Source organism: Macaca fascicularis, chromosome 3 (assembly GCF_037993035.2).
Source record: "Macaca fascicularis isolate 582-1 chromosome 3, T2T-MFA8v1.1".
NCBI lineage: Eukaryota > Metazoa > Chordata > Mammalia > Primates > Cercopithecidae > Macaca > Macaca fascicularis.
In genome coordinates this window covers 143,424,034-143,449,122 of record NC_088377.1, presented here as the reverse complement: position 1 = coordinate 143,449,122, position 25,089 = coordinate 143,424,034, and the positions used below count along the sequence as shown (strand labels likewise).

The 25,089-nt window shown below is 42.7% G+C and overlaps 1 protein-coding gene across 36 annotated transcripts in view; it reads right to left on the bottom strand.

Moving 5' to 3' along the window:
* Positions 1 to 2,643: 2,643 nt before the first annotated feature.
* The window catches only part of MAGI2 (membrane associated guanylate kinase, WW and PDZ domain containing 2), a 1,469,004-nt gene continuing 1,446,558 nt past the window's right edge, over positions 2,644 to 25,089 (bottom strand). For 21 of the 36 annotated variants that reach the window (XM_045387570.2, XM_045387576.2, XM_045387573.2 and 18 more), the window contains 2 exons: positions 11,783 to 11,819; positions 2,644 to 5,539 (listed from right to left, as the gene is read on the bottom strand). In XM_045387570.2, the coding sequence (XP_045243505.2) occupies positions 4,887 to 5,539; positions 11,783 to 11,819 (690 nt within the window). In that variant the 3' untranslated portion in view covers positions 2,644 to 4,886. The remainder of the gene's footprint in view (positions 5,540 to 11,782; positions 11,820 to 25,089) is intronic. The other 15 variants (XM_045387580.3, XM_074035652.1, XM_074035654.1 and 12 more) reach the window with 6 other exon arrangements.

Below are 25,089 nucleotides of genomic sequence, written 5' to 3'. Positions count from 1 at the left end.
TTGATGCCTTTAATCTCAAACTCCTGTGCTCAAATGAGCCTCCTGCCTCTGCCTCCCAAAGTGCTGGGATTTCAGCTGTGAGCCACCGTGCCCAGCCCTGATGCCTTTAATCTAGGAAAATATGTGCTGTATAATCTCATTGGCAGAGCTAGTCTAAGTGGTCAAGGCAGACAAATAGCCAATCACACATTCAATCAGAAATCTGACTTTATTTGAAAACTCACATAAATGTAGGTGCCAATTCTGAGATCACCAGGATCTCTGCCTGGGCTCCTCGATCAAATAAGCTGTTGCCCACTTAACTATTTCTTACTGCTGAGGGCTGCATTCGCCAATTGTCCCTTTGTTTAATTCCCTAGAGGTTTTTACACCATAATGTACCAGTGTCAAATGCAGGACAGGTGACAGATGGAGCCTTTCCTTGCCATGTAAAGGGCCGTTGTATAGAGCAGGTGGACATGCACACAGCCTGCTAGTTTTAGAAAATGTACCTCTCCCACTTAGGAGGTCAAAGGTCACTTTATTGCTTCACAGAATGCCAGGTTCTTCCAGGTGAGATCACTCTCCAAGAAGCAGTTTCATCAGAAGAAAAGATTCCATCAAACTAGAGTTCTTAAGATAAGGCTGTCATTTGTGGTGGCCAGTTTCCTTCCCCAGGGGTGGTGGGACGGACTTAAGCTTTTATGAAGTCCCTGATCACTGAGTTGCCTGGGTGATCTGCTACCAAATGCCCAGCAAGGGTTTGGTTTAATTCTAGGGTGTTGCCCCATTGTTTATACCCAAATGTTTACAACCACAGCTGTTATTACCACCAATAATCATAATCTCTACACATGTAACTGGGGCCCTGCATACACTAGACATGATGCAGAACTTACTAAACACAGGAATTTTACTATGGTAAGACTTGGAAACTATTCTTGTGATTTTACAGACATCCTGTCTGGCACTATAGTTGTCTGAAGCAGAAATGTCTGTTAAATCCAAATTATTTCAGCAAAGAGATCATTCGATTTTTGCCATGACTTTGGCCTGAAAAACAGCAGTATCAGGGGAGCAGGGGCAGATTACTTAGGGGAAGCCCCAAGTTTACAAATTTTGGGGGAAACACATTAAAAAGAGAAGATAAACTTTCAAATAAGATTCAGGGCCCATGTAACCGTCAGTTTATGCAGCTTTACAGCAGATCCACGTCTACTGCAGAGATGCAACCAGGTTTCTGGTGGCGTGTCTCATGCTTGGAATACGCATTTGAGGCAGTTCCTGGCGTGTGTGTACCCCAATAGCTACAGGGTTTACCACCTCTGGGGGCTGTGCCTCCACTGCTTGGAAGGTGACCCAGGCCCTGATGAAAACAATGGGTTCTCCTGCCAAATGCCTGGCTGTAGTTCCAAACTGGTGGGCTGTGGACCAGATGTGGCTGCATCTGGTTTGTTGTGGTATTTTTTTTTTTTTTTCTTGTGTAGCCTTTCTTATAAATGTGAATTAAACTTGTCAAACTTTAAAAACCAAAAAATTTCAAATACCTGAATTTTTTTTCCTTCTCTTGAGAAGGTGGAATACTGTTCCGTGCTGGACTTGACAAACCAGTAGCTTTAGAGGAGGGCACACTCGCCCTTTGGCCAGTCCCCATCTGAGTCCCTCCTCTGTTCAGTTTCCTACCTATACCTTGGAGACATGAATTCATGATAAGGCCCTGTCCAAGTCAGCAGAGGCCTTGCTGGCCTCCCCCTAGTTCCTGCCCTGTCCCTATCCTAGTCCTTTGATCTCTGGCTTCCTATCTTTTGGTGTCTTAGTAATTTGTATTATTTTAAAATAAGTAGTGCAGTATGAATATTTATATTCCATTTAAACTACATTTTTGTATAGGTCTTTTTCAGCTTGCACTGGCCCATTCTGATTACTTCATAAAGAACTGCATGTGTTACAAATTTCCTAATTTTTGTGTTTCATTTTATACATCATCTCTTTCCTTTTATAAAAATGATACACAATATTAATAATTTTTGTATTGGAATAAAAGATTGAGTTTGGGAACTTTAGGCCTCCTACTGACAGGTGGAGTGGGAAGTCTTGGTTAGTTTGTTCCGATTGTCAGCTCCTCGATGGTAGGGCTGTAATCACCCACCGGCCGAGCCGAACTCTCCCTTCCTACCACAGGCATCCGAAGACATGACAAAAGCTAGATTCGACCACTCATTTTGGACCAGTTCACTGCTGCTCGCTATGTTGGCTTCTGCATGAACATCTTGGGATTTTGCATGAGAAAATTTCAGAATTAAAAGGAAAAAATGTGATGGAATTTATTACAGATGGATACTTGAAATCCTTTTTGAAAAAAGGTAAAATATCAATGTAGCAAGCAACAGAAATATACAGCCAATTCATAAATGATGTAGTAACCTGACAAGCAAATACCAACGAGACTGAGAAAACTGTTAGGCCAAAAAAGCCAACAATCTTTCCCAGTAATGCCACTGCTTTTAGATTCAAGTTTCAAAAAACTCCTATTTGGGGCATTAAAACTTACACATCCAAAAAAAAAAAAAAATCGATGAAAACTGCAGTTTTGAAAAACCAAGTTAACTCCCAGTAATCTATTTCAAATCAACACACAGCCTATATAGTTGGAAAAAGAAAATATTTTTGGATATATATTTTATTTGACAGTGTTTTAGAATATCATACAGTAAACAAGATTTCTGTAAAAGTTAATTTATCCATAGTGGTGCGTTTCATAAAAATAGTTGCTCACTTACAGTCTTTCTGTGACTATTAATACATGGAATTATATTTATAGAGATACAGCTGTACAGGGTAAATTCACAGCTAACACTACACAGAAATATTATTTGGAATGGGATTTAGATGATGTGCTGTCTTCACAGGTTATGGATTACAGCCGCATAAAGCAATTACTGCACAAGTAGTAGCTGTGAACTGTGCAAATTAGAGTTTATGCCAGTGTAATCTCAATTTTTTTTTTCCTTTTGTGATACATGGAAAATAAAGGTCGGAGAATACAGTACCAGGACGTGCAGCTACACTACAGAAGCATTGTCCAAAACCAGATTCAATAAATTAATGGCAAACTATACTGGATTTCTAGTCCAGGGGAGAAAGACTAATTGAGATTAAACCAAAAGCATTATAAACTGCTACATGTGTTTGTGCTTTTGTTTATGATGAATGGGTTTCATTTTTGGAAATTGCTTTTACAAGCTGCAAGATCCTTCACTTGAGGCTTTCAACCTTATTCTCCTCCTGTCAAACAACTAAACTACTCCGATGTCTGATGAAAATTAAACTGCTACTCAGGATGCTGCAGTTACAAGGAGAGGGAATGATCAGCCCAGGGAGGCTATTACCTGTGACCTTTGAGATGAACCTGATCGCCCCTTTTACTTTTTAGACTACAAGTGCAGGGAGGTGAAGCTTATTTGCATTTGAACTCCTCTAAAGAGTTAGAATATGGAAAGGATGAAGCCTCATTCATTCAGGGCATATTAAAAAGAAATTGCCTTCAGAAACACTTTGCCTTTTAATATGTGTAGCTACAGTAAGTACCAATGGATAATTAATTGAAGCTAACATTTTACAAAGAAATGCTAAAACAGCAGGAAAGAAAGGCAAGGCTTAGAATTTTACTAGGAGGCCAATCATAGATCCATGAAGATAAACATCTAGAAGTTGCTAACAAAATAAAAAAACTTGCAAAGAATACAAGACGAAAGAAAACCAATGGAAACAAAAGGAAGAAAGAGTAAGGAAAGAAGGCTAAGCAGAAAGGAATGATAAAAAGACTCACGTTCTTTAATGAAAATAAATTGTTATAATTTTTTAACATTAGAGATTCATTATAGTCTGAGAAATATAAGACAAAACTCTGCCTCTGCTCTGTCAAAGTGCAAATGAAGTCATGGAGACAGGGTTTAAAATAAGACAAAGTGAAATCACATTGCTGACAAAGAAGCTATCCATCTCTGCTAGCCTGGGACGACAGAAAAGCCTCTTCATAAAGGAACTGCAGCGTTGCCAATCTTGATTAAACAAATTGTGGTCCTTCAATTATAACATTCATATTTTAGAGAAAAACCAATTAAGATCTATGAGCTAAACTGCAAAATTCTGACTTATGGCAAACTGTTCCCTAGGATACAATTTTTAAAACCTTTTTTTCTACCACTGAAAATGTACAGAAATGAGATTCGATCACAGAAATGGCAATAAAAATGGCATCACACCAAGAAACTCACTAGATTTCTAAGTCATCCTGCAGGAGGCAGGGAACGCTGCTGCTAACACCGAGGATGGATGCCAAGGGTGAGCCATGGAAACATGTCATGGGTGAACGGTTCCAAATGTGTCAAAGAAACCCTTTAACCCCTGTCTAGATATGTCGAGAACAATTTATTTACAACGCTTTAGATCAATTAAAAGATATAATCTTGTCTCAGTTTCAGCTTGCTTCGTGCAGTTTGATTTTTAAGGCGATATTCCAGTTTGTGATTGCTCTTAACTTGTCCAGTTTCTTGATATAAAGTTTGGATGACATCCAAATCCTTCATGCAGTGGGGAGGAATATTTTTTTTTCTCAAACTAAAGCTACACTGCACTCTCTCTGTGATGTTCTTCACGTTATTTTGGTTCTTCCATAGCTGCCAAAGCCCCCACAATGGAACCGGGGGCTTTAGGATCAGTTTAGGTCTGCGCGTGGACGCGATGCCGCCCAAGCACACCGGACACGTGGGACTTCACGTCGATGCTCCCAGGCCTTAGTGCCTCGTGGATCTATGCATGTGACAGTGAAAATAAATTAAAACGCCGTGAGACGGAACCTAAGAAGAACGGCCTGCGCCGGGGCGGGCGGGGCCTGGCCGCGCGGCTCATCTGCTGGCGGCCGAGGCGCCGGGTTTGAGGACGCCCGGCAGCTTGTCAGAGCCCGGCACCTTCCAAGGCCCCGGCGCCACGGCAGCCTTGCGCGCGGGGGCGCCCCCCGGGGGTCGCGGGCCCGGCCGGGGACCCGCGCGCGCACCCGCCCTGCCCTCGACCTCCCGCGCGCCGCTGCCCGGGCCGGCGAACGTGGGCGCAGCGCCCGGGCCTTCGCGCCGGCAGAGCTCGGAGCCCGCCGCCGCGCGGGGCGCCTCCTTCCCGCCCGCCCGCGCCGCGTCCGCCGCGTCTGCCGCCGCGAGCCCGGGCGCCCTGGCCTCCGAGGCGGGCCTGCCGGCCTCGGGCCGCCCCTGGCCGCCGGGCGCCTCCTCGAGCTTCGGCCGCGCGGCCCTCTGCGGACTCGCCGAGCGCTCCCTCTGCTCCCCGAGGCGCTGCTTCTTCTGGCCGCAGGCTGAAAGCTCCTTTGGTTTCCTAACGTCGTGTTCCCGTTTGATATCCCAAGTTGGGCCTGGGCTTATCTGGTGGGAAGGGTCGGAGGGTGGGGCTGGATGTGATGGAGAGAATGGAGCGAGGCCGTCGTCCAGGGAGACGCCTACTTCCGGCAGACCTGGGGCGGCGGCAGCGGGAGAACTCCAGGGGGCGGGTTCGTCTGTGGACGGGAAGCACAAACGTTAGCAATGGCGCGCGCAGGACTTTCCCGCGCCCTCTCTATGCCGGGGACAGGGGCAGACAGATGGGGCGACTGCTCTCAGGGGCCGGAGCCACCGCCGCCCCCACCCCCACCCCCACCCCCACCCCCACCCTCACTGCCGAGAGGGCAGCGGCCGCGCCCCCGGGGATTTGGGGGTTCCCTCCGCCCCGCTTAGCCCCCACGCCCCGAACCCCGTCCGTGGACCGGGGAGGCGAACGCGAAGCCCGGGCCTAATCCCTTCGCATTGGCCCTGCTAACTTCCGGGGGTGTCCTCGGGCCTGATAGTCCTGTGTGGACAGCTCACTTGACAGCCCTTGAATCAATCAGTGGGTCTCCAACTCGAGCAGACCTCGGAATCACCAGGGTGGTGGTGAAAAATACAGATTCCCCGGGAGGACCAGGCCCGGAGATTTTAGCAGCACGGGGCCCAGGAAGTTCTCTGTATTTTTATCAGGCACCCAGGTGATTCTGAAAAAGGTGGTCTAGCAGGGGTGTCCAATCTTTTGGCTTTCTTGGGCCATATTAGAATTGTCTTGGGCTACACATAAAATACACTAACGATAGCCGATAGGCTAAAAAAAAAAAAAAAAAAAAAAGAAGTCCAGGCATAAATCTCATCATCTTTTAAGAAAGTTTACGAATTTGTGTTGGGCCACACTCAAAGCTGGCGGCGGGTTGGACAAGCTTGGTCTTGAGCCAAGTTTTGAGAAACACTGATCTGGGTTATCTCGAAGTTGGAAAGTGACGTTCTCACGTTCTCAACCAGTAGGTGTCACTCAAAGCATATTCCTAGGTGCTGTCAGTTTCAGAGTATGGATAAATTCATTTTAAAACGATCTTTTTTTTTTTTTTTTGAATCGTTGTCCTTAATTACATTATTTTTCTTTGCCAAGTCCGGATGGAAATTAATTCTTAGTACTTCTAACATTATGCAGGGCCCCAGGACTAGGATGATTCTTTCTAGGAAGTCTAGTTCCAACAGTTACTTAGGATTTAAGTTATCTACTTCCAAAAAGGATCTAAGACAATTGACAACATCAAAACACATATAAAACAATGATAAAAATGAGAGATGACTTTTTTTTTTTTTTTTTAAAGCAACAGCTGGTCAGAAGCCAAGTAGAAGGACAGATGTATTAGGAATCTGAGATGAGTTAGCTACGACTGTGAGCAACAGTTCCCTGGAGCTTCTGGCCACTAAGGGGAAATGAAAGCAGGGAATCCAATTACCGTGAATCCTTGATATTTGTAAGAAATACGTCTCATGACCTTGGAAATGCTCAAATTTTGTGATATTCTAGAGTGTAATTTTCCTTCCACAGAATTAGTATATGGTCGTGAGTGGAGAACAAAGAAACCACATGGATAGATTTGAATTCTGGGTGCCAGGTGAGCCTCCCTCACTAGCTAAAAGATTCAGTCCCATACAGTAGCCTCAGTGCATGTGATTCAAGTTCCTGCCTCTGTAACGTGTCAGAGGCTGTCAGGGATACTTGTGCATACTCAGTCATCTAATGTCCAAGGTCTACTTTGTTTGAAACTTGAGGATTCTTATATAGTACCTTTGATACTGATTTATAAAGCAATAAGGAGAGGAAAAGGGCAGTGGCGTTGGTTTTCCCCGTAATTCTGGCCATCTTTAGAATGGCAGATGAAAAAAGTTTTTCATTCTATGTGAAATTCGAATGGAACATTTTGGGCATAATGTTAACCTTCCTTCTTCCATACGCTGATGTCCATTATCATTTTCACATAGTAAAATTCTAGAGGAGCATCAGAAGCCCTGGAATCTAATCCTGGTTCTGGCATGTATTTACTGGTGACATGATTTTGGACCAACAACTAAATCTCTGAGCCTCAATTTCTTCCTTTGTAAGATGAGGATAAAATATCCAACTTTACAGTTGTGAGACATACACTTTCTAAGGGAAAGCACATTTTTCTTCTGCACCCCACCTGCTGCCTACTTATGGATTGGGCTCCTGTGGAAGCCGCCTCATTAACTAGTACCCTTGCAGGTGAGGTTTTGAATAAGTGCAATAAGGCAGTCATTTTCAGGTGCTGTGATTCCCAGGTGTCATTTTGCTACACCTCAGGTATCCTTGGTTACCTTAAGGAATAGTCTGAAATCCTCAAAGGCAAATATATCCAATGAAAATGAGAATGTGTTCTATTTTTGGGTGGGTTACAGTTTAAAATCAGACTGACAAATGATAGGTGGTGGCAACCCACCTATCTAGCGAGATACAGCTTAGAAGAGTTAAAAAGTGGTCTTCAAAAGGCCTAACTAGAGGGTTGCTTGTGCAAGAGTGATCTCTGACTTGGACCATGGTAATGATATTTCACATTTTAATAGCTCTTTTCCCCATCATTACATCACATATGGTAGAGTTAATTAGCTGGCCTCAAATTACTTCTTAGATAAAGGGAGAAGGTTGATATTACTCACACCATCTCCTGAAGGAGGAATTGAAGCAGAGAGAGGTTAAGTAACTTGACCAAGATTACAAAATGGGCCAGTCGGGAGTAAAATTTTGGGTTTCTTTACTCTTTTTGCTTAGAAATTGTCCCAAGATGTTACCTTGCAAATAGGATCAAAATATGTGACATGGGCATGAACAGTGGCCACTGCCAACCAACAGGAACCAGATCGTGTCCTTAAGCAGAAGATTTAGCATTTATTTCGGAACATCGGACATGTCTGGCACTGAACTGGAGAGTTCCTACCCAGAAAAATGAAAAAATATTAAACCAGACAAATAAATGTCCATCCATCATTAGTTGGCCTCAGATTACTTCTGAGATTCAGGGAGACACTCTTTTCTTTCCCTCCTCCACTGATTTTTCATATCGTGAAAGGTGAAATTATTCACAAATTCGAAGATTCCTCTTATAAAAGTTTCTCAGGAGTTTGTTCATAGATCATTAAACACTTAACAGTGGGAGAAACTAAAAGCTAAAATATTCCAAGTCACTACTGATTAAAAATATTAATGAGAAATTAAGATTTACTATATCATAAAGTGATTAAAAGATAGACATCTATATGAGTGGTTGAGTATTTTCATTTTTCTGCATAGGAACTCTTCAGTTCAGTATCAGACGTGTGGTGTCTGCCCAGGCACGAGGCTGCAAAGCTCTGTAAAGCACCAGGGGACTTTTCAGCAGGCAGCCCGTATCCCACCTTGCCCTGTCACCTGCCTCAGCAAGGTGACACAGATTGTGGTGGACAGGAAGAGCCCTTCTCTAAGACTGGAAAATCTAGTCTTTACGAAATCTTGATATATAATAACCAGAAGAGTTCAGTTTAGTTCTGCTTCCTTCAGACCATGTTTTTCTCCTTCCTGCCTTCCTGCCTGCCTGCCTGCCTGCCTGCCTGCCTGCCTCCCTACCTCCCTACCTCCCTCCCTCCCTCCCTCCCTGCCTGCCTGCCTCCCTGTTTCCCCGCCTCCTTCCTTCCCTGCCTTCCCCATTCCCTCCTTCCCTCCTTCCCTCCTTCCTTCCTTCCTTCCTTCCTTCCTTGTCTCCCTTTCTCCTTTTTTGAACCTGGGCATTGGCTAAAGTGTGTGATCATGTTCATTTATGAGGTGGTTGCCAAGGAAGATGTGCTACACAGCATCATTCATGTTCTGAGATGCTCTAACTACAATTAGAAAAAACAGAGACCCATCGTAGAAGGATGAAATCAGCCATATCTGGCCTGCTGGGATTTATGCAGCCCCTTTGTCCAATGTCCCCAGGCCCAGTGGCTAAAATTAAGAAGGAAACAGCCTTTCATTCCAAACTGGCTTCCTCAGCCTGCCCTCTCTACCACCATCCTGGTGAAACTGCTGTAGTCAAGGTTGCCAATGACCTTTCTGTTGTGAAATCCAGAGGACTCTGTATTCGACTTAACACAGTTGGCCCTCTGCATCTGCGGGTTCTACATCTGCAAATTCAACCAACTGAGGATGGAAAATATTTGGGAAAAAATGCAAAGTAACAATATAACAATTAAAGGTAATACAAATTTAAAACACAGTATAGCAATTGTTTACGTAGCACTTACATTGTGTTAGGTATTATAAGTGACCTAGAGATGGTTTAAAGTATATAGGAGGATGTATGTAGGTTATATGCAAATACTGCACCAGTTCATATAAGGGACTTAAGCATCTGAGCATTTTGATATTTGTGGGGATCCGGGAACCAATCCCCCACAGAAACTGCAGGACGACTATATCTCACCACATTTTCACCCAGCTGACTACTTCCATTAACAAACTGGACTCTTGGCTGTCAGGACACCCCATTCTCCTGCTTTTTATCCTACTTCTGGCAGTTCACCTCAATTTACTTTGCAGGTTCCTCTTATTTTACCTGACCTTTTTAGGGCTTGGTCTACGTAGTTTTCTTTCTCTGCATTCCCTCCTAGGTGTTTTCATTATTCATGCAGCTTTTATACAACAATACTCCCAAATATTTCTGTTGAGCTCTACCAGCTGTACACTGGTATGTCCGTCTGCCTTCTTGATGTCCACTCACTTGGACAGTTCATCGGCTTCTTCAATCTAACAAGTCCAAATAGAAATCTTCCCCCCCGCCCAGCCTATCCTGTACTCTCTCCCTTACTTCCCCATCTTGGTGAATGGTACAGTCATCACTTGGAGTCATCTTTGATTCCTTTCTCTCCCTTATTGCACAAATACAACCCACCTGCAAGACTTATTAGTCTTATCTTCAAATATATGTGGACTCTGTCAACTTATCTTCACCTTCACTTTCACCACCCTAATTCAAAATATAGGGATTTCCTGGAAGGATGCAACCACTGTGGACTGCTGAAGACACAATTAAAAGAGGGCCACAGTGTGGACATCTTTCATAAACCCTTAGAAACAGAAACTTCAAAAATGAATTTCAGTGCTATACAGAAAAGAGAAGTGTAGTCTACTGTGAACCACATACCCTCCCTAGGGCAACTAACCTAATTACCCTACTCAAGGGATTGGCCTGCCAAGCTATCATTTCTCACATTGGCTACAGAAACCCACTCTTCTTTCATTCTACTCTTGCCCACCTCCAGTGATTATCTGCATAACATTCACAGCAATCTCTTTGAGACATAAATTAGATCATGCCATTCCCTTGCTTGAACACTCAATGGATCCCCACTGCTCTTAGATCAAAATCCAAAATGATTTAACATAGCCTACAAAAGCCTGCATGATCTGGCCCCTGCCAGCCTCACCAGCTTCATTTCCCCTCATCGCCTATTCTCCACCCACACTGGTCTTCGTTCAGTTCTTCAAATGCTCCAAGCTCACTTTCTATTCCGGGACATCATTGTTGACTTCTCTGCTGGGGGAAAGCTTCCCCACAACTATCTAAAAAGAACATGGTGGGTTCTTTTTTATCCTTCAGGACTCTTAATATCATCCCAGAGAACTCCAATCTACAGTAGATACTCCACCTTCCTCACCAGCATCTCGATTTTATTTCCTTGTAGTAATTATAATGTGTAATTACACTTTTGCTTGCTTATTTGATAAACATCAGTCTCAAATGCTAGCTGTAAGTTTCATAAGGGCAATGACCACATTGGCCTTGTTTATCACAGTGTACTTAATAACTAGCATAGTGTTTGACACAAAAATAAGTGCTTGATGAATATTTGATGAGTGAATACATATATTCCACAAATAGAAATGGAAGACTTGAAATCAAATGCTGACTTGAGGAAACACTTCAGGGCAAAGGATTTTCATTTAAAGTATAATCTGTCAAAAACAGGTTTGTGTTTGGAACTTTGATCAGTTTTGAGAGGGAGGATGGTGGTGAAATGGTAATGTGTATGTGAAGCAGGAGGGGAAATGACTAAGTTTGGGGAGAGTGAACAAGGAGGAAGTCAGCCACAGAAATACACTAGGAAGAGTTCCCAGCTTTAATTGGAGGCCCCTTAGGATGGAGAGGGATGAAGAGAAGCTCGGATTCCCAGGGTGCAAAGTCAAATTCTGAATTTTTATGGTGGTTCTTTCCCTTGTTATGAGCTCTAATGATGCAGTAATAGCTTTACTTAAAGGAGCTCTGTCCCTGGGAAGTCATTAACCAACATGCCAGAGAATGTTCCAATGAACCCACAGGTAAGATAGACTGTAAATATCTTATATTTCACTGTGGGAGAAGCAAGCCCCTCTCCTAAGTTAGGATCAAGTTTCTTACCCTTCCTATTGTCAGTTCTAGCCAGTTTGGATCTTTCCTAGAAAACAGATTGATTAATCCATAAGTACATATCAGTATATATACACACAGATCACACACACCCCATTATTTTTGAGTTAAAAGATGTATGGTTTCTCAAATTATCTTGTAGGAGCCAGCAATATTAAAAAATAAAATGTGCTCCTTCACTTCATAAGCCAGAGATAAAAAAAATCTCATCTACAGAAATTGTGTTTCAACAGCTTATTTATGATATATAACCAAAGTGATGGTAAAACCAGAGAGCTGACCCAGTAGGAATAAACTGCTTGTTGCAGTAAATAAGTATCTGTATTCTGGGTTTTCCCATATGGCTCTTATCTCCAGCAAACATTTGTACAGAAGAGGAAAGCATAACCCACATCAAAGGAGAGTTAATTTTATCCCGTGCTGAAGACACAAAGGTTGAGAAAGAAAAATCTTTTAAGGATTGTGCCCAAACTATAATGGTTCATTTGCATCTGTTCCACCATCACCAAGGTGATTGCTTTTTGTAACAAAATATAAACAAGAAAACCCTTAGAAGGGAGCCAGAGATTGTGAGCAGGGGTGGGGTGGGGAGGGGTGGGGCTGGAGGTGGGTGGGGAAAGAGACTTTGTTAACTGTCTCATAACCTCACCAATGGCCTTAGGGCATCCAGCTTCAGGCTGAAGCCATGAATAAGAGTTCTACATTGCTTTCCTACTTTCAGTACAGGGCGCGAACCCCCTAATGACTGCCTTTTGGATTAGAGTGGTCAGGAAGATAATAGAAGCATTATTGCTATTGATACTACTCATAATGGCAATAGCTAACCCTGACTGAGGTACTTACTAGATGCCAGGCACTCTTTGAAGGCCTTGAAATGTATTAACTAATGTTAATACATGTAAACAGACACATTTTACAGATGAGGAAACAGAGACACAGAGGTTAAGGAACTTGTTCAAGGCCACACAGCTGGTAGCTAAGGGGCATTGAATGGCTTCTGGAATTGGGTAATGTTCTACAAACTCAGCTGAAGCACTGACACTGCATGTCTTCACTGTTTGCTAGTCTGACTGAGAAATGAGGGCTCATGTCTTCTGGGGCAGTATAACAGAAACTTCCATCTAAACTGATTGTCAGAAGCAGGTCCATCATTATTCCTAATGGAGACTCTGAAACGCCATTTGTGTTTGAACCTTGGACACAGGGGGACAGTCGCTGTGATTTGAGCATTGATCTGTGAAAATACTAGAAAATACTACAGATGCAGTGTCTCACACCTGTAATCCCAGCACTTTGGGAGGCCGAGGCAGGTGGATCACCTGAGGTCAGGAGTTCAAGACCAGCCTGGCTAACATGATAAAACCCCGTCTCTACTAAAAATACAAAAATTAGCCAGGCGTGGTGGTGCATGCCTGTAATCCCAGCTACTCGGGAGACTGAGGCACGAGAATCGCTTGAACCTGGCAGGCGGAGCTTACAGTGAGCCGAGATCATGCCACTGCACTCCAGCCTGGGTGACCGAGTGAGATTCCATCTCAAAAAAAACAAAAAAAAAGAAATAAGACCTGCAATCAGAGAACAACAGAATTGGATTTCTTAAGGTCAGGGATATTACTATCTACTTAAAAAAATATCTTCACAGTGACATTCCTTGAAGCTGAATTGAATTGAAAATACTCAGATACTGAAGACACTGAGTCACTTTGAGACATAAATACTTACTGCTCAAATGACTAGAATTATTCTGTAAAAAGATCCATGAATTTCGTGTCATTTCTTATAAAAACTCTTTCCTATTGCAACCTACAGTTTTCTGGGGTTAGACAATACTGGTGTGGTTGTATTGAAATCTATTTTCTTTTAATGTAGAATATTATAGGAAAATACTAAAATGATTAAGGTAGATCAAAGGACAGCAACGTGAAGTCATTTGGCATTCAAAAGAGAAACCTTTTAAGGATTGTGTTCAAACTATAAAGGTTCATTTGCATCTGTTCAGCCATCACTAAGGTAATTGCTTTTTGTAATAAAATATAAAAGTACCTTAAAAATTGCAGAACAAATTATTTTACTTTGCATCTGCTCTTTCTGAAGCATTGTTTCCAAGTATGGAGCCATCGTAATGGCCTTCAAACATGTATTTGTTTCACTTTTATTACCAGAGATGTAAACTACATGTTATGAACATTAATAACTTCTACAGTGGTGATGGTATTTGATTATCGAAGCTTCACATTTATATTCATTTTAAAAGCATAATCAAAGGTGCAGCAATGAATCTGTGGCAAATTTTAGCTCCCTCTATGACCAAAAGGGCAAATCTTATGGATAGGTGGGGCTGGTAACAATGGAGCTACTATCTACTGAGTGCCTTCTATGTACTAGGAATTCTGCTGCGTGGATCACATATGTACATTACCTAACAGTTCAAAGAACTATGGTGCTCTTAGGCCAGGTGCAGTGGCTCACACCTGTAATCCCAGCACTTTGGGAGGCCGAGGTGGGCAGATCACTTGAGATCAGGAGTTCAAGACCAGCCTGGCCAAGATGGCAAAACACCATGCACGCCTGTAATCCCAGCTACTAGGGAGGCTGAGGAAGGAGAATCTCTTGAACCCGGGAGGCGGAGATTGCAGTGAGCTGAGATTGTGCACTGCACTCCAGCCTGGGTGGCAGAGCGAGACTCCATCTCAAAAAAAAACAACCAAAAAAACTATGTTGCTATTATCCCCATTTCAAAGATCAGGAAACTGAGAGGTACATAAATTAAGCAATTTGCCAGGACCACTCAGCTAGTAAGTGAGAATCAGGATAACTGACTGAGTAACTCTAGAGCGCAAACCCAAAACACTACTCTTATATTAATAAGGTTTTCCAACCTTTTCCACATTGGGACACATATAAAAAAGGATGATATCTAGACAGTGCACTGGAGTAAACACGAGAATGATCAAGGTCTGAAGATACCAAATTCTTTCTGAACACTCCGAGGGCTAAGAGGAGTCAATATCTTGGTATAACTCATGAGAGGTGTGAGCACAGGTTAGGAAACTCAGCTCTATTTTCTAAGATTTTAAAAAATCCCGGACTGGTTTGGGAATGTGGGGATGCCTGAGGATGAATTTGAATGAGTAAAATCTGCATTAGAGAATCTATGAGAAATGTGCTGGTTCATTTATTTCAAGCATGTGTTAAGTGTTTGAATGATGCTTGGAGACCTTCTTACCCTCAAATATTTAAAGACAAGCTTTGAGGCAGTGGTTTTCAAACCTGTTTGGAAAGTAACACATCCTCCTTCTCAAATACAATTTTAAATGAAAGCCCAATATGTAAAACAGATAAAAATGGAACTGCTTTGGTTAGTCAAATAGGACCCAAAGCCTGCTGCCACCCACCCTGACTCCCACCCACAGAAGCCCTTTAGGCCATTTCTTGGGATGCTCCAGGCTCTAACAGAACAGTCTGCAAACCACTGCATGTTGAAAACCACTGCATGAAGAAGCAGTGTCTCTCAAAGCTCCCATTAAAGTGCAGAAATCTCTACTCTGGTGGTAGAAAGGCAAGGAAGTCAGAGATTTGCTTAATAGACTGTGTTTTTAAGTATCGGTAGCTGAGAGTTAAGACTCCAAAGAAGGGAGATAATGCACAGGGAAGTTTTGCTGAAGTAAGGGGGTTGGAAACATCCGTCACACAGCAGGGAAGGACAGGCTTTACCTTTCCATAATTTTTTCTAGGGCACTCAGTCACTTGGAGCCTCAGCTGACTGTTCACAGTCCTGCTGAGTCAAGATTTGCCCTATTTGTCTTTACAAAGCAAGTCAGCAACTTGTGGTAGAGAGTGGTGACTGGGAGACCTCACTTCCACCTCTAGTTCTGCCCCTTGGTGTGAACTTGGGAAGTCATGTAACATTTTCAGCCTCAATTTCTCATCTGTAAAATGGAACAATAGCTGCCCTACTTCCTTCTCAGAGTTGTAAAGAGCAAATGAAATAATCTATATGGATGTTATATGCACATTAGCCTTTAAATTAATAGTTTGAATCCAATTATTTTTATTTTTTGAGATAGAGTCTTGCTGTGTCACCAGGCTGGAGTGCAATGGTGTGGTCTCAGCTCATTGCAACCTCTGCCTCCCAGGTTCAAGCGATTCTCCTGCCTCATCCTCCAGAGTAGCTGGGATTACAGGTGCACGTCACCACACCCGGCTAATTTTTGTATTTTTAGTAGAGATGGGGTTTCACCATGTTGGCCAGGATGGTCTTGTTCTTTTGACCTTGTGATCCACCCGCCTTGGCCTCCAAAAGTACTGGGATTACAGGCATGAGCCACCCCGCCTGCCCTGAATCCAATAATCGAATTGACAATTTACCAAGATGATATGCGATGTGCAAATAAGCACTTAAAAGAGCATCTTTTATGTTCAGCATCAGTAGTAGAAAAATAAAAATTAAAACTACAATGAGATACCGCTGCATACCTATATGGCTATAATTAAACAACAATGACACAACTGAAAATAACTGGCAAGAACAGGGAGAAATTAAGACTCTCACACAATGTTGTTTGGAATAAATGGTAGAGTAGCCACTTTAGGAAACAGTTTGGCAGATCTTTAAACATTTAGTTAACATCTGACTCAGGAGTCTTACTCTGAGGTGTCTACCTGAGTGAAATAAAAACTATGTTCGCACAAAAACCTGTATGCAGATTTCTATGGTGACTTTATTCATAATCACCAAAAACTGGGAACCACCCAAATATCCATCAACTGGCGAATGGATAAGCATTCTGTGGTACAATGGGATAGTTCTCAGCTATGAGATGGAACAAGCGACTTACACACTCAACATGAGTGAATTTCAGCTGCGTTATGCTAAGTGGAAGAAGCCAGATTCAAAAAGTGACATACTGTGTGATTCCATCTGTATGACATTCTCAAATAGGCAAAACTAAAGGGAGAGAAAACTGATTAGTGGTTTCCAGGGCTGGGTGTAGGAGGAGGCTTGACTACAATGGGGGATAAGAGAATTTTAGGAGGTTATGAAACTGTTCTATATCTTAATTATGGTAGTGATGATATAACTATGTATTTTTTGAAACTCATAGAATTTACACTAAAAAGGGTAAATTTTAATGTATGTAAAGCATACTCAATTTTTTAAATGGAAAAACTTAATAGTGCTGATAAGTATTTTTAAACCTGGGTGAAGAAACTTTTTAAGTTGATTACATCTTTTGGAAAGAATATTTCCACCACTACTTTGCTTTATAACTTCAAGCCTATGTGTCCCTCACCATTGCCTCAAGATGAACCTTAGCCCAATGAGACGGATAGTGAATTCTGAGTTCGTAGAGTTAGAAGAATCTGAATTAAAGAGGTTTTACTTTAATCTTTAGAAGGCATCTTTAATCTCAAAGCTTTTCTAGAATCGTGTTCTTCTTCATCACAGAAATACAGCCCTGTCTGAAGTGGCAGAGAGCTGAAATAGGGGATGAGAATAATTAATCAAAAAGTACTTATGCCATGGGAGAGATGATGGAAACTGATAATAGCCACATCTTGCCAAAGATGGAAGAAGTGGAAATGAATTACTCAGAGGATACTCTTGGGCCCCAGCTAAATCCATACCTTCTGGGGTATTCAAGATCTTCCTCCTGACCTGTTCGTCTCCTCTGTAAACCACTTATGTGCAGGGCTCGGGCATAAGATTAATTCACTTCTAGACTAAGGCCTCATAAGTGATGTGCAACTGTATCCCCAAAAGCATGTCCCCAGGGGACAAAGCCAAAGCTCGCCCCCCACCTTTTTTTTTTTTTTTTTTTTTTTTTTTAACAATTCTGGCTGTTTAAAAAGAATGAATTAGTGAAAATAGAGCTCTTGTACCCGGAGCTGTCCAACTGTGTTATTGTATTTCAGCAAGGGTTTCCTTAGATATTTTTTTCTGTACCCAGCTTTATCTTTCAAAACCCTTTCTTCTCATTTATATCTTTCTATGTTAGAACCCAATACCTAGCTGCTTTATTCAACAAACATTATTTATTTATTTAGTCACCTGGGCTGCAGTGCAGTGGCACAATCTCGGCTCACTGCAGTCTCGACCTCCTGGGCTCAAGCAATCCTCCTGCCTCAGCCTCCTGAGTAGCTGGGATTACAGGTGTGCGCCAACACACCTGGGTAACTTTTGTATTTTTTGTAGAGATGGGGTTTCGCCATGTTGCCCAGGATGGTCTTGAGCTCCAGGGCTTAAATGATCTGCCTTCCTTGGTCTCCCAAAGTGCTGGGACTACATGTTTAAGCCATTGTGCCTAGCCAACCAATATTTATTAAGCATCTACTTTTTGTGTTGTACAGGTTTATGCACTGAAAATATGCCCGTGAAGAAAGCAATATTCCTGTCTCCATGGACCTTACTATCATACTGGAAGAGACCAAAGATTAATATACAAATAGGTGATAATAGAAAGTGATATGGATTGGTGCAATGAAGAAATATAAGGTAAGTAAAGGAGATAGAAAGTGGTGGGTGTCGTTTTAGATAAGCTCGTCAGGGAACGTGATATTAAGCAGGGATCTGAATGCAGAGGAGGAGAAAGTCACTTGGATACTTGGGCTAAGAACAGACTAGGCAAATGTAACAGACAGTGCAAAGATCCTGCTGAGAGAGGGCTTGACATATTTGAGGAATGACAAGAGGAGTGGGAGGTAGAGGGAGTGTGAGATCATATAGGGCTTCAAGAGAGAGTCTAGATTTTATTCCAAGTGTGATGGAAGCCACTGGATGGTTTCAAGCAGAGAAATGGTATTTAAAAGGTCAAACACAGTTGCTGTGTGCAAAACAGATTGCAGGTGGAATCAAGACAGCAGTCTGGAGGCTACTGTGGTAGCTCAAACAAGACGTGATGGTAGCTTGGATATGGGTGGTTATGATGGAGGTAGTGAGAAGGGGTTGGATTCAGGATATCTTTTTGAAGATAGACTAGAGTGGACCTGCTGATGGATTGAATATGGGGTGTGAGGAAAGACAGCAGTCAAGGAGGACCCAGAGTTTTATTTATTCACTAGAAAACACCAGTCTGGGCAACATAGCAAGACTCCATTGCTACAAAAAAGAAAATTAGCCAGGTGTGATGGTGCATGCCTGTTGTCCTAGCTACTTGGGAGGTTGAGGTGGGAGGATCACATGAGTCCAGGAGATCAAGGGTGCAGTGAGCCACTGCAAGAGCTTGTCTCAAAAAAAAAGAAAAAAGAAACTACTAATTTTTATACAGGCTTGTGCAAGGCGCTGGAGAAGTAAAGAACAACAAGACACAGTGCCTTCAGGGAACTCATGGTACTATTTCAAATTTCTAGACTTCTAGAGGGAAGTACAGGGTGCTGTGGAGTGAGCGGGAAGAGAACAGATTGTTCTGTATATGGGCCTTAGGGAAAGTGTGAGTTTGAGTTTGAAGGGAGAATAAGAGTCCACTAGATGCAGGGAGTAGGGAAGAGTATCCCAGAAAGTGGGATGAACAAGGGCTGAGCTCAGTGGACTGCTGTGGGAAGAGGGAGGGGTGCATGGGGTGGTGGTGGAAGAGGTAGAGGCTCAGAAGGCAAGTTGGGGGAAACCCTATGTGCCAACCAAGGAGTGGGACCCTCACCCTGTAGGCAATGGGCTGCCAGTGAGATTTTTTAAGCAGGAGAGTGATGCTCAATCCCTCTGTCTTACCTAAACAGATGAGTCAACCCAGAATACCAACATATAAACTACATGTGAATTACAACTTATTGTGGTGTTTTCGATTCTCTTATCGGCAAATTTCTGTATTATTTGTATTGACGAGTAGAAGCACGCTCACTCTTAGGGTGGAGAAATTCTACTAATCTTGTGGCTAATTAATATCGAACATCTATTTTGTGTCAGGTGCTGTGTTTTAAGTTTAATTTGTTATGACAAAGTGATGTGCCTTTAAGGAGCTTATTATAGGAGGTAAACATAGAACAACTGATTTCAAATGTGATGAAAAGAAAGTTGAGGGAAAAAAAGACAAAAGGTGCTACAGAAGCATTTAATGAAGGAGGTACTCTCATTTAGGGGTTCAGGGAGGCCTCCCTGAGGAAACGGTCATTAGGTGAAGACTAGCTGATCATAATTTTATTATAAGCAGCAGAATCATTCCCTATTTCTTTCATAATCAGCCATTCTTTCAAGTGGTCCCTTCTCTTCTACTTTGAAGCACATCCAGCTCTTGCCTACCTTGAAAAGAGGAAAAAACCAAATATCTCATTTTATTTTATTTTATTTTATTGAATTTTTTAGATGGAGTCTTGCTCTGTCACCCAGGCTGGAGTGCAGTAGCATGATCTTGGCTCACTGCAACCTCTGTCTCCTGGGTTCAAGCAATTCTCCTGCCTCAGCCTCCCTAGTAGCTGGTACTACAGGTGTGTGCCACCACGCCTGGCTAATTTTTGTATTTTTAGTAGAGACAGGGTTTCACCATGTTGGCCAGGCTGGTCTTCAACTGTTGACCTCAAGTGATCTGCCTGCCTTGGCCTCCGAAAGTGCTGGGATTACAGGCATGAGCCACTGCACTCAGCTGAAATATCTCACTTTTATACACCCAGACTAAGCTTTTCATTATTTTCTAGAATCAGCCACATAATGCTGACTTTCCTGCAGTCTTATATCCACTCATTCATTCACCTGACCCCACCCCTGATATCTATCATGGGTTCTTTTCTATTTCCTAGGGGTCTTGGCTGGTTTGAGAAATAAAGGGAAAGAGCACAAGAGAGAGAAATTTAAAGCTGGGTGTCCAGGGGAGACATCACATGTCGGCAGGTTCCGTGATGCTCCCCGAGCCATAAAAACAGCGAGCTTTTATTAGCAATTTTCAAAAGGGGAGGGAGTGCACGAATAGGGTGTGGGTCACAGAGATCACATACTTCTCAAGGTAATAAAATATCACAAAGCAAGTGGAGGCAGGGCAAGATCACAGGACTGAGATCACAGGACCACTGGATGGGGCAAAATTAAAATTGCTAATGAAGTTTCGGGCATGCATTGTCATTGATAACATCTTATCAGGAAACAGGGTTTGAAAGCAGACAACCTGTCTGACCAAAATTTATTAGGTGGGAATTTCCTCGTCCTAATAGGCCTGGGAGCGCTACGGGAGACCGGGGCTTATTTCATCCCTACGGCTTCAACCGTAAAAGGCGGCCACCCCCACAGGGGCCGTTCATAGGCCTACCCTCAGGGGCGCATTCTCTTTCTCAGGGATGTTCCTTGCTGAGAAAAAGAATTCAGCAATATTTCTCCTATTTGCCTTTGAAAGAAGAGAAATATGGCTCTGTTCCATCCGGCTCACTGGCAGTAAGTTTAAGGTTACCTCCCTTGTTCCCTGAACATCGCTGTTATCTGTTTTTCAAGGTGCCCAGATTTCATATTATTCAAACACACATGCTCTACAAACAATTTGTGCAGTTAACGCAATCATCACAGGGTCCTGAGGCGACATATATCCTCCTCAGTTTACAAAGAAGATGACGGGATTAAGAGATTAAGGTAAAGACAGGCATAGGAAATCACAAGGGTATTGATTGGGGAAGTGATAAGTGTCCATGAAATCTTCACAGTTTATGTTTAGAGATTGCCGTAAAGACAGGTGTAAGAAATTATAAAAGTATTAATTTGGGGAACTAATAAATGTCCATGAAATCTTCACAATTTATGTTCTTCTGCCATGGCTTCAGCCGGTCTCTCCATTCAGGGTCCCTGACTTCCCACAACACACCTGTTTAAGTTCTGTGCCTCCTGCATGGTATTTGGGGGGACTCCACATGGATTCCGTGGTTGAAACACAGGATGTGAGGTGCAGTGTGCTGCAGAGGAAGCCATGATGCGCTTCTGCATTTGCAGGACATACACAGGACTATGGCGTCCACTGTGCAGGTGTTGGAGTAGCACTGGAAGGTTTGAAGCCTGAGCATCAGAGGTGTGTGTTAGATCCCTGGCATGGGTACTGATGCAGCCTTGAGATGAGATGAGGAGCCATGGTCGCAGGCAGGGGTGCTGTGCAGGTGAGAGATGGGACGGGGCAGGACAAAGCAGAGCAGGAGGGATCAGCTCTGGAAGGTAGTGGAGGAGAGAAATAGCGGGACTGAGGAGATGTGTGGGGGTAGGAGTGAGTGAACGAGGGGTCCCAAGTGACCCTTAGGGCTCCAGCTTGTGTGACGGTGGATGGTGATGCCATAGTTGAGATTGGGAACAGACTGAACAAGCAGGTTTGGACCTGCCCAGTGTGGTGATTCTGAAATCTCCTTTAACCTCTTCCTTTCCCTTAATCTCTGTATAAATCAGTCATTAAGTTCCCTCAGTATTTTTTCAGAACGTTCCTTGGGTTCATTCCCACTCTTCCGAGGTTGACCTCAGCCCTTAATGCCTTAAAATGAGATGTTATAACATCATCCTGACAGGCCATCTGGCCACTGGCTTCCACTTGTCAGTCCAGCCTGTATTCTGCTTCCTAAAATATACCCTCTTGTTTGACATCTAATTGTGGTCTGAATGGTTTTTTTTTTTTTACTTTATTGTAGTAAACTCTTAGCCTATCCCTTGCTTCTTCATGCGTTTACTCTCCTTTTTATGTCTTTCTTTCATAATTAAATGATTTAGTCCTTGAAGACAGAGACTGTATTCTAAAGCTTCTTTGTCAGTATTGCTTTCCAAAAAGTTTTGCCCAACAGTAAATTTGTGTTAAATTTAATTTTACTTTAAAAACAATAAGAATACAATGTGGTGAATATTATTTTAAAGCCTCACATTTCAAAGCATTTTTCATCAGGTATTGGCCAACGCATGTTTTTGTGTGTGTGTGTGTGTATTTTTTAAGGCATATTATCCAAATGTTTGCCAGTAGCAACCTGAGGTGGATTACCTACTGAATGAATTCCATTTCAGTAGCTGACTTTGTGACGTCAGTATCGATGAACGCCAGGATAGGAAAGAACTGAAATCTAGAGTGAGGCAGTGTAGATATGGATCTTAGCTTCACTTCTGACCAGCTGTGTGGCTTTGTGCAAATTACTTAACTTCTCCAATCATGAGTGATATAATATCTATCCCAAAGAGCTGTTAAAAAATCAAAATTATGCAAATTTTCATAAAAATTAAATGAGCGTCTAACATGGTTTTTGGCATATAGTAAGCACTTGTAAATACTAATAATAATGGTAAAAAAAACAGCCAACATTTACTGGGCACGTGCTGTTCATACTCAATGCTGTGCATGTATTCTGCCGTTTAAGTTTCATAACAAACCTAAGAAGTAGATACTGCTGCTGTTTTCATTACACAGATGAAGAAACAGAGGTTCAATGAAGTTAAGCGACTCATCCAGAGATTGTCCCCTTTTACCCTCTTTAGGTAACTTTTTATTTTTTTTTTTGAGACAGGGTCTTGCTCTATTGCCCAGGCTGGAGTACAGGGGTGATCATAGCTCACTGCAGCCTCGACCTCCTGGGCTCAAGCAGTCCTCCCACCTCAGCCTCCTGAATAGCTGGGACCACAGGTGTCTGCTATGCCCAGCTAATTTTTGTATTTTTTGTAGATAAGGGGTTTCTCCATGTTGCCCAGGCTGGTCTGGAACTCCTGATCTTAAGCAGTCTACCCACTTTGGCTTCCCAAAGTGCTGAGATTATAGGTGTGAGCCACCACGCTTGGCCCCTTTAGGTAACTTTTATCTAAAGCTCCCATAAGGAGTGAAAAGGAGAGGTGTAGGTCTATCGCTTCTTTCCCGTGTAGCCTGCAGAAGATGCTATGATAGCCCTAGAGAAGGATGAACAGAGAACCTGGTAGGTCTGCCACCTGGATAACCCCCCTGTGCAAGAACCAGTGTCCCCAAGGCATCCAGGTAAAAGGAGCTCTCCTAAAGGCAAGCAGGGGCTGATTAACATGAGCCTTGGGCAGACAGTGGCCCTGGGTGTGCCTAGCCCAGTTGGGGTCACAGGCCTCTCTTTGAATGTAGGGTGGGGGTGGAGTGGCGGGGGGCCTATGATGTCCTTAGCTCCAGCTGCAAGCTCCTGGTTGCTGCAGGCTTCTTTCTCCATAAGGCAGCTGAGGATGCAGACAACTTTTTCTTCCTACTCGTGGTGTTGTGAAAGACCCCTGCATCTTTCCTGCTGTGATAATAAAGGACAAAAGATGAGACTATTTGGAACCATCTGAGCCCTCATTGGTGTTGATAAAACCTGCCTATGAATTCTTATTTCTGCAAACAGTCCCAGGATGCCTTCCTAGAAACAAACTGATTGGTATCAATTTCTGTAGCATTTAGGGTTCATATATAATAGCCGATTTCAAGCAGGCTTAATTTCATTTTAGCGCAAGATAAGGTTTTTCATTGGAGTCACTTTGTCAGAAGTAAAATTGAGCTGGAAAGAAATACAAGAAGCAATTTGACTATCCTTACAGATGGTGGTTTATCAAGCCTTGAATTTTTATAGACGTGTGACGCAAACATGGAAAAACCCTCCTGTGTCAGCAACCCCTGCAGAGGGTGTCAGTGCAGCACTCCAGGGAGGGGGAGCCAAAGGATGGCTGGAAAAAAGATCTCAGAGCTGAGGGGAGAGGATTTATGTTGGTGGAGCTGCTGTAGAATGGTCCCCGTTTCTTTCTGTTCAGTACCTTTGCTGAAGCAGTAGGAACTGGTTCCCGGGCTGTGTGCATGTCTGGAGTCTAAAAACTCAGTGCTTTGTCTCTTCACAGGAGTAGACGTGGCAGGATTAGATCTTTGGCCATCAGCGTCACCTCCTCAGAGAGGCCTCTCTTCCCACCTTGTCCAAAGGGGTTATTTCCTATTTTAGTTCCTTCTTTGTTTCTTTTACAACATTTACTATAATTTATGTTCGCTCTTTTTTTTGTAAGTTTGTCTCCCTTTACTAGAATATAGATTCTGGTAGAAAGGGACTGGGATCTGTCTTGTTCACTGTTGCAATTTCAGCCCGCTAACACAGTGCTGGGCACATGTTAAGTGTTGAGTACATATTAATTGAATGAAGAATAAAATCAGAGATTACTCATTCCCCTTTCTTGAAAGTGGAGCTGCCTTAATTTTTTAGATGAATGTGGCGTATGTATATATTTCACATATGTGTAACTAGATCAGGACCTGCACCTGTAATGTATTCATATGAAACACCAACTTGATGTTAAACTCTAATTTTATTGTAGTACTGTATTGTTAAATGCAAAAAATTTAAGGATATCACATACTTTGTAAAATTTGCAGGAAAAAATTTGTATGAGTGTCTATATCCTT